This window comes from Salvelinus sp. IW2-2015, linkage group LG18, assembly GCF_002910315.2.
Source record: "Salvelinus sp. IW2-2015 linkage group LG18, ASM291031v2, whole genome shotgun sequence".
Lineage (NCBI taxonomy): Eukaryota > Metazoa > Chordata > Actinopteri > Salmoniformes > Salmonidae > Salvelinus > Salvelinus sp. IW2-2015.
In genome coordinates, this window is record NC_036858.1 from 1,657,542 (window position 1) to 1,670,969 (window position 13,428).

Consider the following 13,428-nt stretch of genomic DNA (forward strand, 5'->3'; position numbering starts at 1 on the left):
CATTCCTCCCAGCTCCCTTCCCTCCTTCCCACACAGCTCTGCTCTTCCATCCCAGCCATATCTCTCTCCCTCCCAGCTCTCCTCCTCTCTCCCTCCCGTCCCTCCCTCCCACCACAGCCTCTCTCTGTCATCCCAGCCAATCTCTCTGCCTCCCCAGCTCTTCCTCTCTCCCTCCCTCCCAGGCTCTCTCTCCTCTCTCCCTCCCTCCCTCCCCTCCCTCCCTCCAGCCATAGCTCCTCCCTCCATCCCTCCAGCATATCTCTCTCCCTCCCTCCCTCCCTCCCAGCTCTTCTCTCTCATTCCCTCCCAGCTCTGTCTCTCTCCTCCATCCCTCCCAGCTCTGTTCTCTCCCTCCATCCTCCCAGCTCTGTCCTCTCTCCATCCCTCCAGCTCTGTCTCTCTCCCTCTCTCCCTCCCAGCTCTGTCTCTCCCTCCATCCCTCCCAGCTCTGTCTCTCTCCCTCCATCCCTCCCAGCTCTGTCTCTCTCCCTCCATCCCCTCCCAGCTCGGCTCTCTCCCTCCATCCCTCCCAGCTTCTGTCTCTCTCCTCCATCCCTCCCAGCTCTGTCTCTCTCCTTCCATCCTCCCAGCTCTGGCTCTCTCTCTCCCTCCATGCCCTCCCACGTCTCTCTCCTCCCGTCCGGTCTCTTCTCCCTCCGCTCGTCTCGTCCCTCCCAGCCAGCTGTCTCTACTTTCAAATGGGAGCGGTCCAACCTTATGGAAAAACTATCAGCCTATAAAATCTCCCATTCCTCAACAAAAAATGAAAAAAACTGTCTTCCTCACTGCCTTCCTGAAGACAAAAATGTATATGAATACGCGCAATGTCTGGTTTTAGACCCCATCATAGCACTGAGACTGCACTGGAAATACCTTTTAATGCGTGTCAGACCAAGGCTCTGTCCTCATCTCCTAGAACCTTAGTGTCGCTTTTGACATCATCAATCACCCATTCTTTTGGAGAGATTGGAAACCCTAATTGGCTTACACGACAAGTTCTTGCCGGTTTAGATCTTATCTGTCGAAAAATATCAGTTCGTGTCACAACTCCCCCGAAGTCGGTCCTCTCCTGTTCGGGCGGCGTTCGATGTCACCGCGTCTTCTAGCCATCGCCGCTCCACCTTTCATTTTCCATTTGTTTTGTCTTGTTTTCCCGCACACTGCGTTTACATCCCCTCAATACTTCTACGTGTATATTATCCTCGTTTCCCCCCATGTCTGTGTGTGGTATTGTTCGTTCATTACGTGGTGTTGACGCTACCGAGCTGGTTTTGCGCCGGGTATTGTTGTGTCAGGGGGCTAGGGTCAGTCTGGAATATCTGGTGTAATTCTCCCGTCTTATCTGGTGCCCTGTGTGAATTTAAGAATGCTTCCTCTAATTCTCTCCTCCAGCAGGACCTGAGCCTAGGACCAGCCTCAGGACTACATGGTCTGATGACTCCTGCTGTCCCCAACCACTCGTTATGCTACTGCTCCAGTTTCAACTTTCTGCCTGCGGCTATGGAACCCTGACGTCCTCACCGGACAGTGCTACTTGTCCCGCGGCGTGCTGTTTTCGACTCTCTCTCTACCCCACCTGCTGTCTTGACCTCTGAATGCTCGGCTATGAAAAGCCAACTGACATTACTCCTGAGGTGCAGACTGTTGCACCCTCTACAACCACTGATTTATATTGACCCCTGCTGGTCATCTATGAATGTTTGAACATCTTGAAGAATAATCTGGCCGTAATGGCCTATGTACTCTTATAATCCCACCTGGCACAGCAGAAGAGGACTGGTCTCCCCCCCAAAGCCTGGTTCCTCTCTAGGTTTCTTCCTTGGTTCCTGCCTTCTAAGGAGTTTCCTAGCCACCGTGCTTCTACATCTGCATTGCTTGCTGTTTGTGGTTTTAGGCTGGTTTCTGTACAGCACTTTGACATATGCTACTGTAAAAAGGGCTTTATAAATACATTTGATTTGATTATACCTGTAGCTTAAAGCTGCAATGTCACTTTTGATTGACCTGATAATTTCACATGAGAAATGTGAGTATTATAGATCTGTCATTCTCATGGAAAGCAAAGTCTAAGAAGCGATAGATCTGTTCTATGCGCACTATATCTATGCTCCTGTTATAAGTTTCATTTTGTGTCTTTTACTTCGGTTTGGACACCAGCTTCCAAACAGCTGGAAACCTATATTTTTTTGTTATGGAAAATAATTTCACAGCGGTTTAGATGTTCAATGACTCCCTACACTGTAAATATGTAAAGTGTAAATATTACCTGCGACAGGAGGAGAGTGAACAATGGTAGGCCTGTTAGCACCGGTACTCTGGACAAATTCTCTCTGCTCTCCAGAATACTGAAGCCGTGCAGCTAGATGGTGATCAAACACCATACTGCACTCCTACCAGAGAAGCAGAGAGGGAGTGAAACAATGATTCATCTGGTAGATGCCTATGAATGTACCACACACATAATATTTCCACACACACACACGCTGTGTTGTACTAGTCAGACCTGTGTTGTACTAAGTCACACGCTGTTGTACAAGCAACCTGTTCTAATACCGTGTGTACCCTAAGTCACACCCTGCTGTACTAAGTCACACGCTGGGTTGTACTCAGTTCACACATTGTTATGTACTAAGTCAACCGTTTGTTAGCTCACGTTGTGTACTAAGTCAGGACCTCTGTGTTGTACTAAGTCAGACGCTGTGTTGTACTAAGTCACACGCTGCGTTGTACTAAGTCACACGCTGGGTTGTACTCAGTCACACGTTGTGTTGTACTCGGTCACACGTTGTGTTGTACTAAGTCACACGCTGCGTTGTACTAAGTCACACGCTGCGTTGTACTAAGTCATGCGCTGCGTTGTACTAAGTCACGAGCTGCGTTGTACTAAGTCACGCGCTGCGTTGTACTAAGTCACACGCTGCATTGTACTAAGTCAGACGCACACAGAATCTCTCACTTACCACACACACACACACATGCACACACACACACGCGTTTGTTTTACTATACTTGTGAGGATTTTTGGTGACCAACAATTGATACCCATTCAAGATGCTATTGTCCCTAAACCCTAATGTCTAGTCCTAAAATGTGGGCCTTGGTAATAATGCCTAACTTGTGCTAGTGGGAATTTATCGCCCTCCCTCTGCCTCAATATGTGTTCTTAGTCAATTATCTGACTTCCTATCAAATTACGCTAAATCTGAATTCTAAATCTGAATTCTGAATCTAAATATGAATTCTGAATTCTTCGTGATCTAAATCTGAATTGGTTGATGCCAGCTTCTGATAGATATCTGCATTGAGCAAAATCTGTCAGCCTAACTCAACCAACCCGTCCCAACTTTAAAAACACCCTGAAAAATACCCGTAGCTTAAAGCTGTTTTAAATGTTATTTTGACAAACGACCCTCATGAGTATACGGCCAATGGAATTTTTGCTAATGAGTTCAGTGACCACTGTTCCGTTTCCTGCATAAGAGATGCAAAAGCTACCTAAATCTCACCCTCGCATTATTACAAAGAGAAATTACAGGAATTTCAACAATTCCTGTCTGAGAATGAGGGGGTGTCAGATATCTGACTCAGATCAGGCCCTAAATTGTTTAACTTCCTTGCTCAACTCTATTGCAGATAAGCACCGTTCAAGAAACTGAAAGATAGAGATACTTCCTGGTTCACACATGAAACTGCCAGAGAAACTTCAGAAGAAGCATTTAGCTTGGGCTCAGCCTGACTGATTCTACGTTTGACTGGCAGTCCTTCAGATGCTTCAGACATATTGAGGTCTATCCCTGGTTAGTAAAGCAACATTGACATACTTCTTCAACTGTGTATCTGAGAATGGTGGGAATCCAGCTGCCTCCTAGAAGGTAGTCAAATCTCTGAAACAAAACTCCACGCCCTCATTACCCCAGCTGGTTATGACAGACTCTGGTCCCGTAACAGATAAGAATAACATTTGTGGTGCATTTAATAACCACTCTGCCTCTTCGGGCCACCTATTTGATGAAATATATTTTGAAATCTCTGATTCCAGTAGAGGGAGTCCTTTACTCACCTCGAGCCAGGTTGCAGAGAACGATACACTCCCAGATACACATTGCTCATTTGATGTCTATGATGTACTAAGTGCCTTATTGAAGATCGATGTAAATCAATCCACTGTGGCTGACTCACATGATGCCTTCTTGCTGTAGCTTTCTTCCCCAGTCATTGCAGAATCATTAACACATCACACACACACACACACACACACACCAGTCGAAAGTTGGCACACCTACTCATTCCAGGGTTTTTCTTTATATTTACTATTTTCTACATTGTAGAATGATAGTGAAGACATCAAAACTATGAAATAACACATATGGAATCATGTAGTAACCAAAAAAGTGTTAAACAAATCAAAATATATTCAATATTTGAGATTCTTCAAAGTAGCCACCCTTTGAACACTCTTGGCATTCTCTCAACCAGCTTCATTAGGTAATGTTTTTATTTATTTATTTTTTATTTAACCTTTATTTAACTAGGCAAGTCAGTTAAGAACAAATTCTTATTTACAATGACGGCCTACCCCGGCCAAACCCGGACAGGTGTGCCTTGTTAAAAGTTAATTTGTGGAATTTCTTTCCTTCATAACGAATTTGAGCCAATCAGTTGTATTGTGACAAGGTAGGGGTGGTATACAGAATATAGCCCTATTTGGTAAAAGACCAAGTCCATATTATGGCAAGAACAGCTCAAATAAGCAAAGTGAAAGGATAGTCCATCATTACTTTAAGAAATGAAGGTCATTCAATCAGGAACATTTCAAAGTTTCTTCAAGTGCAGTAGCAAAGACCATCAAGCGCTATGATGAAACTGGCTCTCATGAGGACAGCCACAGGAAACTTCTGCTGCAGAGGATAAGTTGCAGCCCAAATAAATGCTTCACAGAGTTCAAGTAACAGACACATCTCAACATCAACTGTTCAGAGGAGACTGTGTGAATCAGGCCTTCATGGTCAAATTGCTGCAAAGAAACCACTACTAAAGGACACCAATAATAAGAAGAGACTTGCTTGGGACAAGAAACACGAGCAATGGACATTAGACCGGTGGAAATCTGTCCTTTGGTCTGATGAGTCCAAATTTGACATTTTTGGTTCCAACCACTGTGTCTTTGTGAGTCGTAGAGTAGGTGAACGGATGGTCTCTGCATGTGTGGTTACCACCGTGAAACATAGAGGATGGTGGTGTGATGGTGCGTTGCTGGTGACACTGTGTGATTTATCTAGAATTAAAAAGGCACACCTAACCAGCATGGCTACCACAGAATTCTGCAGCGATACGCCATCCAAGAAGGAGAGTAATGGAGTGCTGCATCAGATGACCTGGCCTCCACAATCACCTGACCTCAACCCAATTGAGATGGTTTGGGATGAGTTGAAGGAAAAGCAGCCAACAAGTGCTCAGCATATGTGGGAAGTCCTTTAAGACTGTTGGAAAAGCATTCCAGGTGAATCTGGTTGAGAGAATGCCAAGAGTGTGCAAAGCTGTCATCAAGGCAAAGGGTGGCTACTTTGAAGGATCTAAAATATATTTTGATTTGTTTTTTGGTTACTACATGATTCCATATGTGTTATTTCATAGTTTTGATGTCTTCTCTATTATTCTACAATGTAAAACATAGTACAAATAAAGAAAAACCCTTGAATGAGTAGGTCTGTCCAAACTTTTGACTGGTACTGTATACTTCCGTAACTGTTTTCAACTGGTACCGCGGGACATTCAGACGAGTCTTGTGACTCCTCTGAAGGTTCGGACGCTGCAGACGATTTGATGAGAAGACTGATTTTCAGGATGTCTCATGCTCTGACAAACACCGCTCGAGCACAGTCATCTTTCACCGCGGAAGTGTGAAATAGGCGGATGCGGTGGATTGAGACGCATCCAATGCAAAAAAGACATATCTCTAGCTTAAACTGACCGATTTTTATGGAGACTTTTGTATTATGCCAAATGGATTTCCGCAGGGGCGCGGACATCAACCTTACATGCCAGACCGGACACGTCGCAAAATACATTTTGAAATCCATGTTATTCAATTATTGCACCCACACTGCTCACGTGCGCCAACGAGTGTCTGCGACACCAAGGGCTAAAATAGAACTCATTCCTATTTCTGAAGCAGATTGCGCTGCAAGTCCTGCCTCTCCCATCTCCTCATTGGTTTATAGAAGCAGGTACCCACGTGCCATCTCCTCATTGGTTATACCCACGTTGGTGATTGAAAGACGAACTGTTTTGCCGGTAGTCGTGGTAATACAATGAAAGTTTAGATGCGATCACCATATAATTTAAACGATGAAAAAGCCGGAGGAGAGATGACTAGAAACGATTCGGTTGGCCGTTTTATGTGTGGATTAATTGTCGGAGTAGAGGTCCTTGTGCATTTCAGGTAAAATAACAACTCAATGTTTATATCCCAGGACAAATTATCTAGCAACAGCAAGCTAACTAGCTAAATTGCCATACATGTTTAATGCTTTTTCGACCTGTCCCCAAATTAATGTCATTGGTTCAGAGTTTGTTTTGATATTTTAACCTGCGTGTTGTGATCGCGTGTGGTGTGGGGGGACAAAATAAATGTATGCACGATAGCGCACGATGGCGCACGCGTGCAGCCGGTTTGGGTTCCGTGTTAAGGTTAAGGCCACCTTGAAATTAGACTTGCTGTTTTCCATTGGCCAGTTCAGATCAGGTAAAAGGGAGGGGATGTATGAGAGTTGTGTTTGTTTTGATGCATCATGTTGTATTCATTGTATTGGTATCATCTTACATGATGTGTATTAAATTGTGTATGTTCATGTTCACAAGGCTCCCTTGTGAATGACACACTGGTGATCCACCCTGTATAAATAACAGTTAAACACAATAAATAACAACCCCTAACCCTAAATCTTACCCCTAACCCCTAACCCTAAATCTTACCCCTAACCCTAAATCTTACCCCTAACCCTAAATCTTACCCCTAACCCTAAATCTTACCCCTAACCCTAAATCTTACCCCTAACCCCTAACCCTAAATCTTACCCCTAACCCCTAAACCTAAAATTGTCGTTTTCCTTGTGAGGACTGGAAACATGTCCTCAACTGTCAGCCTTCTCCTTGGTTTACTATTCTGATGAGGACTTCTGGTCAGAATAATAGTAAAACGGACGGACGGGCGCACACACACTCCAATGCAACTACAGGGTTTGTCTCTGGAAATGCCAATGGAAATCTACCACAGAGACATAGATACACACTCCCTTACCGAGGCTCTTGAGGAAGCCACAGAGTTTGCGTGTGGCCTCAGGAATGTCCAGGCCGAACTTGACAGCGAAGAAAGGCAGAGACTGGGAACACACTGACACCACCAGGACCTGGTGTTTGGACACGTCACACTTCTGTAATAGTACATAGAGGGAGAGAGTGATAATGTCACACTTCTGTAATAGTACATAGAGCGGAGAGAGAGACACGTCACACTTCTGTAATAGTACATAGAGGGAGAGAGACACGTCACACTTCCTTAATAGTACATTAGAGGGAGAGAGTGATATGTCACACTTCTGTGAATAGTACATAGAGGAGAGAGAACACGTCACACTTCGTAATAGTACATAGAGGGGAGAGAGTGATATGTCACACTTCTGTAATAGTACATAGAGGGAGAAGATGATATGTCACACTTCTGTAATAGTACATAGAGGGAGAGAGTGATATGTCACACTTCTGTAATAGTACATAGAGGGAGAGAGAAGTCACACTTCTGTAATAGTACATAGAGGGAGGAGAGTGATATGTCACCACTTCTGTAATAGTACATAGAGGGAGAGAGTGATATGTCACACTTCTGTAATAGTACATAGAGGGAGAGAGTGATATGTCACACTTCTGTAATAGTACATAGAGGGAGAGAGTGATATGTCACACTTCTTGTAATAGTACATAGAGGAGAGAGTGATATGTCACACTTCTGTAATAGTACATAGAGGGAGAGATGATATGTCACACTTCTGTAATAGTACATAGAGGGAGAGAGTGATATGTCACACTTCTGTAATAGTACATAGAGGGAAGAGTGATATGTCACACTTCTGTAATAGTACATAGAGGGAGAGAGAGTGATGTCACACTTCTGTAATAGTACATAGAGGGAGAGAGTGATATGTCACACTTCTGTAATAGTACATAGAGGGAGAGAGTTGATGTCACACTTCTGTAATAAGTACATAGAGGGATAGAGTGATATGTCACACTTCTGTAATAGTACATAGAGGAGAGAGTGATATGTCACACTTCTGTAATAGTACATAGAGTGATATGTCACACTTCTAATAGACATAGAGTGATATGTCACACTTCTGTAATAGACATAGAGGGAGGAGAGTGATATGTCACACTTCTGTATAGTACATAGGGAGAGAGTGATATGTCACACTTCTGTAATAGTACATAGGAGGAGAGAGGATATTGCACACTTCTGTAATAGTACATAGAGGAGAGAGTGATATGTCACACTTTGTAATAGTGACATAGAGTGATATGTCACACTTCTGTAATAGTACATAGAGTGATATGTCACACTTCTGTAATAGTACATAGAGGGAGAGAGTGATGTCACACTTCTGTAATAGTACATAGAGGGAGAGAGTGATGTCACACTTCATCCAGGAAGAGAGAGACCATTTTCCTGACATCCACATTCAATGCCCCATACATTTCAGTGAAGTGAAACAAAGTTTAACCAAACAACCAGTATGCTCGGCAGGCAAAAAGACCAGTATTAACAACACACATCAAAACCAACCTGACACGAGGTGATCTGGATGGTACAGTAAAGATGACCCAACCATTCATCTTTCCTCTCAGACAGCGTTAGCCCTTGTCTCTGTAGTTACCATTGAAGCATTGACATCACAAAGCTACGCGGATCTCCACAAGCGCTTGGCTTCCACTAGATAGCATAGCCACAATGCCAGTCTCATTGAAAGCAAGCCTAAACATTTGTAGATCTGTTCTATGTGCCATATTTCTATGCTTCCTGTTTCTTTTTTGCATCTTTTACTTTTGGTTTTGTACACCAGCTTAAAACAGATGAAAATACTATATTTTGGGGTTTAAAAAATATATTATTTCAGAGCATTTTAGATGGTACAATGATTATCTACACAAACTGAAATTAGGCGAACAATTAGAATTTTAGCAATCAGGAAATGGCAGAGTGATTTCCGCATATTGCACTTTTAAGGTTATGTTTTTAAAATTACATTTTATTAAGAGAAGAGAAATTGCTGAGGTTTGTGACTTTTTGGCTGTGGTAACTAATGACGACCCAAGTGCTTAGGAAGACTAATCATGCGAGGTGTCCAGGGTTGACTTCATTAGGGACCATCTCAGCAACACATTTAGTAAAAAAGAAGAGGGGAACATAGTGGTTCTTATTGCATAAGTCCAGATAGTTCAAAATTCAAAAGGCACTCACACATCTGAGCAATCTTTTTTGCAGGTGCATGGCAACAGTTGAACAAGATGAAGGAAAAAGGAAACCGCACACCGCTCTTGATAGTATCACTGATATTTAATAAGCTTTCGTATCGGCCTCACGGTCTTCATCAGAGCTTTTGTGAATTTAAAAAAAATGAGCACCCTTATGCAGACCTCGCCCCACCCACATCCGTTACAAGCATCGAAAGGGGTTGGAGGTGAAGGAAAAACAAATAAGTGCTACCAAATATAACAGTATGCATTTCATAAATATTACAAAAGTGTATAAATAAGACATATTAAACACGTCTGTAAAACCACAATGAGGACATAGCAAGTTTWCATGAATCATTGGGTACATCGTACGAAAAACATCAGAGTAATCTTAAATAGGSACATAATTCATGTTCAAATTCACAACATAACATACATAGGCCTTTCATCATTAAAAACCTTTAGGAAATAATGTCTGGAGGGTGAAAATCCCAAAACATTCTTTTTTACTCAGAGTATTATTAATATCCCCTCCCCTGTCTGATATCTTAACTTTCTCTATGCTACAAAATCTACCTATTTGGTAGCACTTATTTGTTTTTCCTTCGCCTCCAACCCCTTTCGATGCGTGGAACGGATGTGGGTGGGGCGAGGTCTACATAAGGGTGCTCATTTAAAAAAATCACAAACGCTCTGGCGAAGGCCGTGAGGCCGATACGAAAGCTTATTAAATATCAGTGATACTATCAAGAGCGGTGTGCGGTTTCCTTTTTCCTTCATAAGTCCAGGTAGTCTCTCCCTGTTTCCGCAACTTTTCTTCCGTTTGGTGCCTATTGAATATGACCCTGGTAGCCTGGTTAGTGGTCCAGTAGTACCTTGTTTTGGCCCAGGACCCGGGCCACCTCCTCCAGGTTCTGTTGAGAGATCTTTAGGCTCTCCTCCTCTGACACACAACCCTCACAGGACAGACAGGCACTCAGCAACACCTGCTGCTGGAGGGGAGGCGAGGAGGCAGGGACCTCTCCGTTGGCTACATCGTCCTCCGGAAGGGAGCTGACGTCTTCACCACTCAGCTTCTTGTTGCACTGGAAATGATCAATCAATACATCAGTCAAGGTTAGAATTGGACACAATATAAAATGTTTGACTATCATATGCTAGAAGTAACACACTCAAACAACTGGGACAGGCACTCAGCAACACCAGATATGATCGGAATGACAATTTCTGTGGCAGAGAGCCACTTCCGCACTGCACAGTGAAACCACAAACATTACATGGGCTTACCTGTTTAGTGCAATTCTCACACTTCTCCTTTCGTCTTCCCATGTTCACTTCTGACATTTTTATGATATGATATGACTGTTGGATTTCACACAAACACAAGAGCAAGGTCAGTGAGCCATCCAACTCAACAGTAGACCTAACTCTGCATTATCCATCCAACTCAACAGTAGACCTAACTCTGCATGATCCATCCAACTCAACAGTTAGACCTAACTCTGTATTTATTCCATCCAAAACTTCAAACAGTAGACCTAACTCTGTATTATCCATCCAACTCAACAGTAGACCTAACTCTGTATTATCCATCCAACTCAACAGTAGACCTTGAATCTTCACAACACTTCTACACATTCTCCTTGGACATGCCCACTAACTACTAAGATCCAAACTAAATTGCTAGTATTTGTTTTTGTGTGTGTGTGTGACTCAAGTCCACCCAACTTCTACATTGTTAACCCTGTCCTAACCAATCAGGATCATTCTTCTTATCTCAACAGCAGCATATTGTTATGATTTTAAACTGCCTGTTAAGACATAACAGTGTTCTGTCATCACAAAATAGCACACATAATTGCACCAAATGTGCGAATAGGCAGGCGATAAAGCCTTATTTTTGTTATATGCTATTACATAGGTACATTATGATAACTTCGTCGATGAAGACCCAAAGCATCTGTGCTCTTGGTAGGCTACTAAAACAACAACAACAACAAAATGAGTAGCTCGCCACATGTTTCATTTATTTATAAAGTATCTCTCGTGCTAGAAAAGGATCGAGAACCCTGGGCTACTGTACTCAATATTGACTTACATATCATACAGTAACTATAGACACAAATAACATAACGATATATAATAATAATCTACTATTATAATTGTCTGATATATTATGTAATAAATGGTAAATAACGGTTGAAGCATCTGTGAGAACATATAGGCCTATTTTCAGGAACAAATTTAAAAAGCAATTGTGCTGGAAATTGCTATTTTTATCCAGGTAATATGGTTAAAGGATCAATTATTATGCTTTCTGGTAAGTTTTAAATCCCTAACTAAACAGTAATTGGAGGCAGGAGATAAATATTCCTTTCTTATCATCAAATGTATAATTTCTTGCTTGCCTAAAAGACAACCTTGCTCTCCAGAACCCGAGCGTATATGAAGGCAACACAAGCTACATCTATGACGTCTATACCAGGGTCCATCGTCAGCCACGTATTAGTAAAATTGTATATTTTAATAAATAGGTGAATATTATATCATTGCACTCACCGGTTGGACGTTTTCTACTGTTCTGCCTTTAAACACAATAGTTGAAAAACATTTCAAGAAAGGGGGAGTTAGAACAGTGTTCTAGATAGCAGGTGATCTCATACAGCTTGCTCAGCAATATTTGGAGCGATTACGATACAGCTGAAAGGCAATAACCGTCAACATGCGACTCGGCCACGGTTTCCGTCACAAGACCAGCTAATGTTGAAATGAGTCGGGGGTTCCAGACAAGTTTTCACGACGACTTGACTTCAGAATACGTGACTCCATTGTGTTCACCGGTCATTGAACAGCGCATGCGTAAAACCTCGACCTCGACAGATATCGTCATTGCTTTTTGGTACACCAGAAATACATTCATATCCAATGGAACGCTGCGTTTGCCCTGCAGCATTGCGTTGCAGAAGCAGTGGTAGCGTGTTCTGTGTGTTGCACTTTGGATTTCCAACGTATGCATCAAATTGTATGCGTAGACTTGACATAAATAGTATTTCATCAAATAAACAGAAAATAAAAGAGACGATGCGTTTTTTCTTCTATGTTTTTGTGTGATTTTTAAAATATCAGAGACACAAGGTGTTAGAAATATTGGGCCGATTCGATTATGTTACGATGCGACGGTCTATGGCGCGTGAAGTGAACGGTCAAAAGCGGCGAGGGAGGAGCGCCACAGTTTCAATCCCAGAGGCGCAATATTGCGAGACTTCCGGGAACGCTTGTGAAACAATCCAAACAGACCATGTTTGCTTTTTAGCCTTTGACAATTCAATGAGAGAAAAAATATTCCTTTGTTAATTTTCTCAAAATCTAAAGGCACGACCTAGATTCAAGCCAATGTCTTAAATAGTTGAACATGTTACTACTCGAGTCTCGTGAAAGTGATAAACTTACACGTTTTCATTTTTTGTTTAAAACAACATTTTATGAAAGAGTGCCTTTGAGTTAGTTGGATGGCTTGCACATGCGCACTTTGGCTTGAGACCACTTAAACGTGTAGATGACCTACGCAAGAGTTCAGTTTGCCAACGTCCCCTACAAGTGTGATTGGAGAAGCAGTTTTAGCCTATCTTCATACTATACTGTCTTTGGGAGCGCCCGTTTCAAATGGAACAGTAATTTGCCCTGCTCAGTCATGTTGTCAACCCGACAGCATGGTGCACTGTCCGGGAAGATAGGTCTCTTTTCCATAAAATGTGTTAGAATTTTCACACTAGTTTCACTGGGAAGGCAGTCAAAGCGTTTTTTTTATCAAAAGCAATACATTTTGCACCTGAAAACACATAATCCTTCTCATTACTCCACGTGCTTAATTACGTACATTTGTTATGGATTTATTTCGCCTTCACTTTGAACGGGGCA

At 42.5% G+C, this 13,428-nt stretch overlaps 1 protein-coding gene across 1 annotated transcript in view; it reads right to left on the reverse strand.

Moving 5' to 3' along the window:
• LOC111977503 (nuclear prelamin A recognition factor) overlaps positions 1-13,229 on the reverse strand; it is a 25,914-nt gene extending 12,685 nt beyond the window's left edge. Inside the window, exons 1-4 of the mRNA XM_070448214.1 lie at positions 12,070-13,229; positions 10,798-10,872; positions 10,386-10,595; positions 7,301-7,433 (exon numbers count right to left, since the gene is read on the reverse strand). Of these exons, the coding sequence (XP_070304315.1) occupies positions 7,301-7,433; positions 10,386-10,595; positions 10,798-10,854 (400 nt within the window). The 5' untranslated portion in view covers positions 10,855-10,872; positions 12,070-13,229. The remainder of the gene's footprint in view (positions 1-7,300; positions 7,434-10,385; positions 10,596-10,797; positions 10,873-12,069) is intronic.
• Positions 13,230-13,428: the final 199 nt, after the last annotated feature.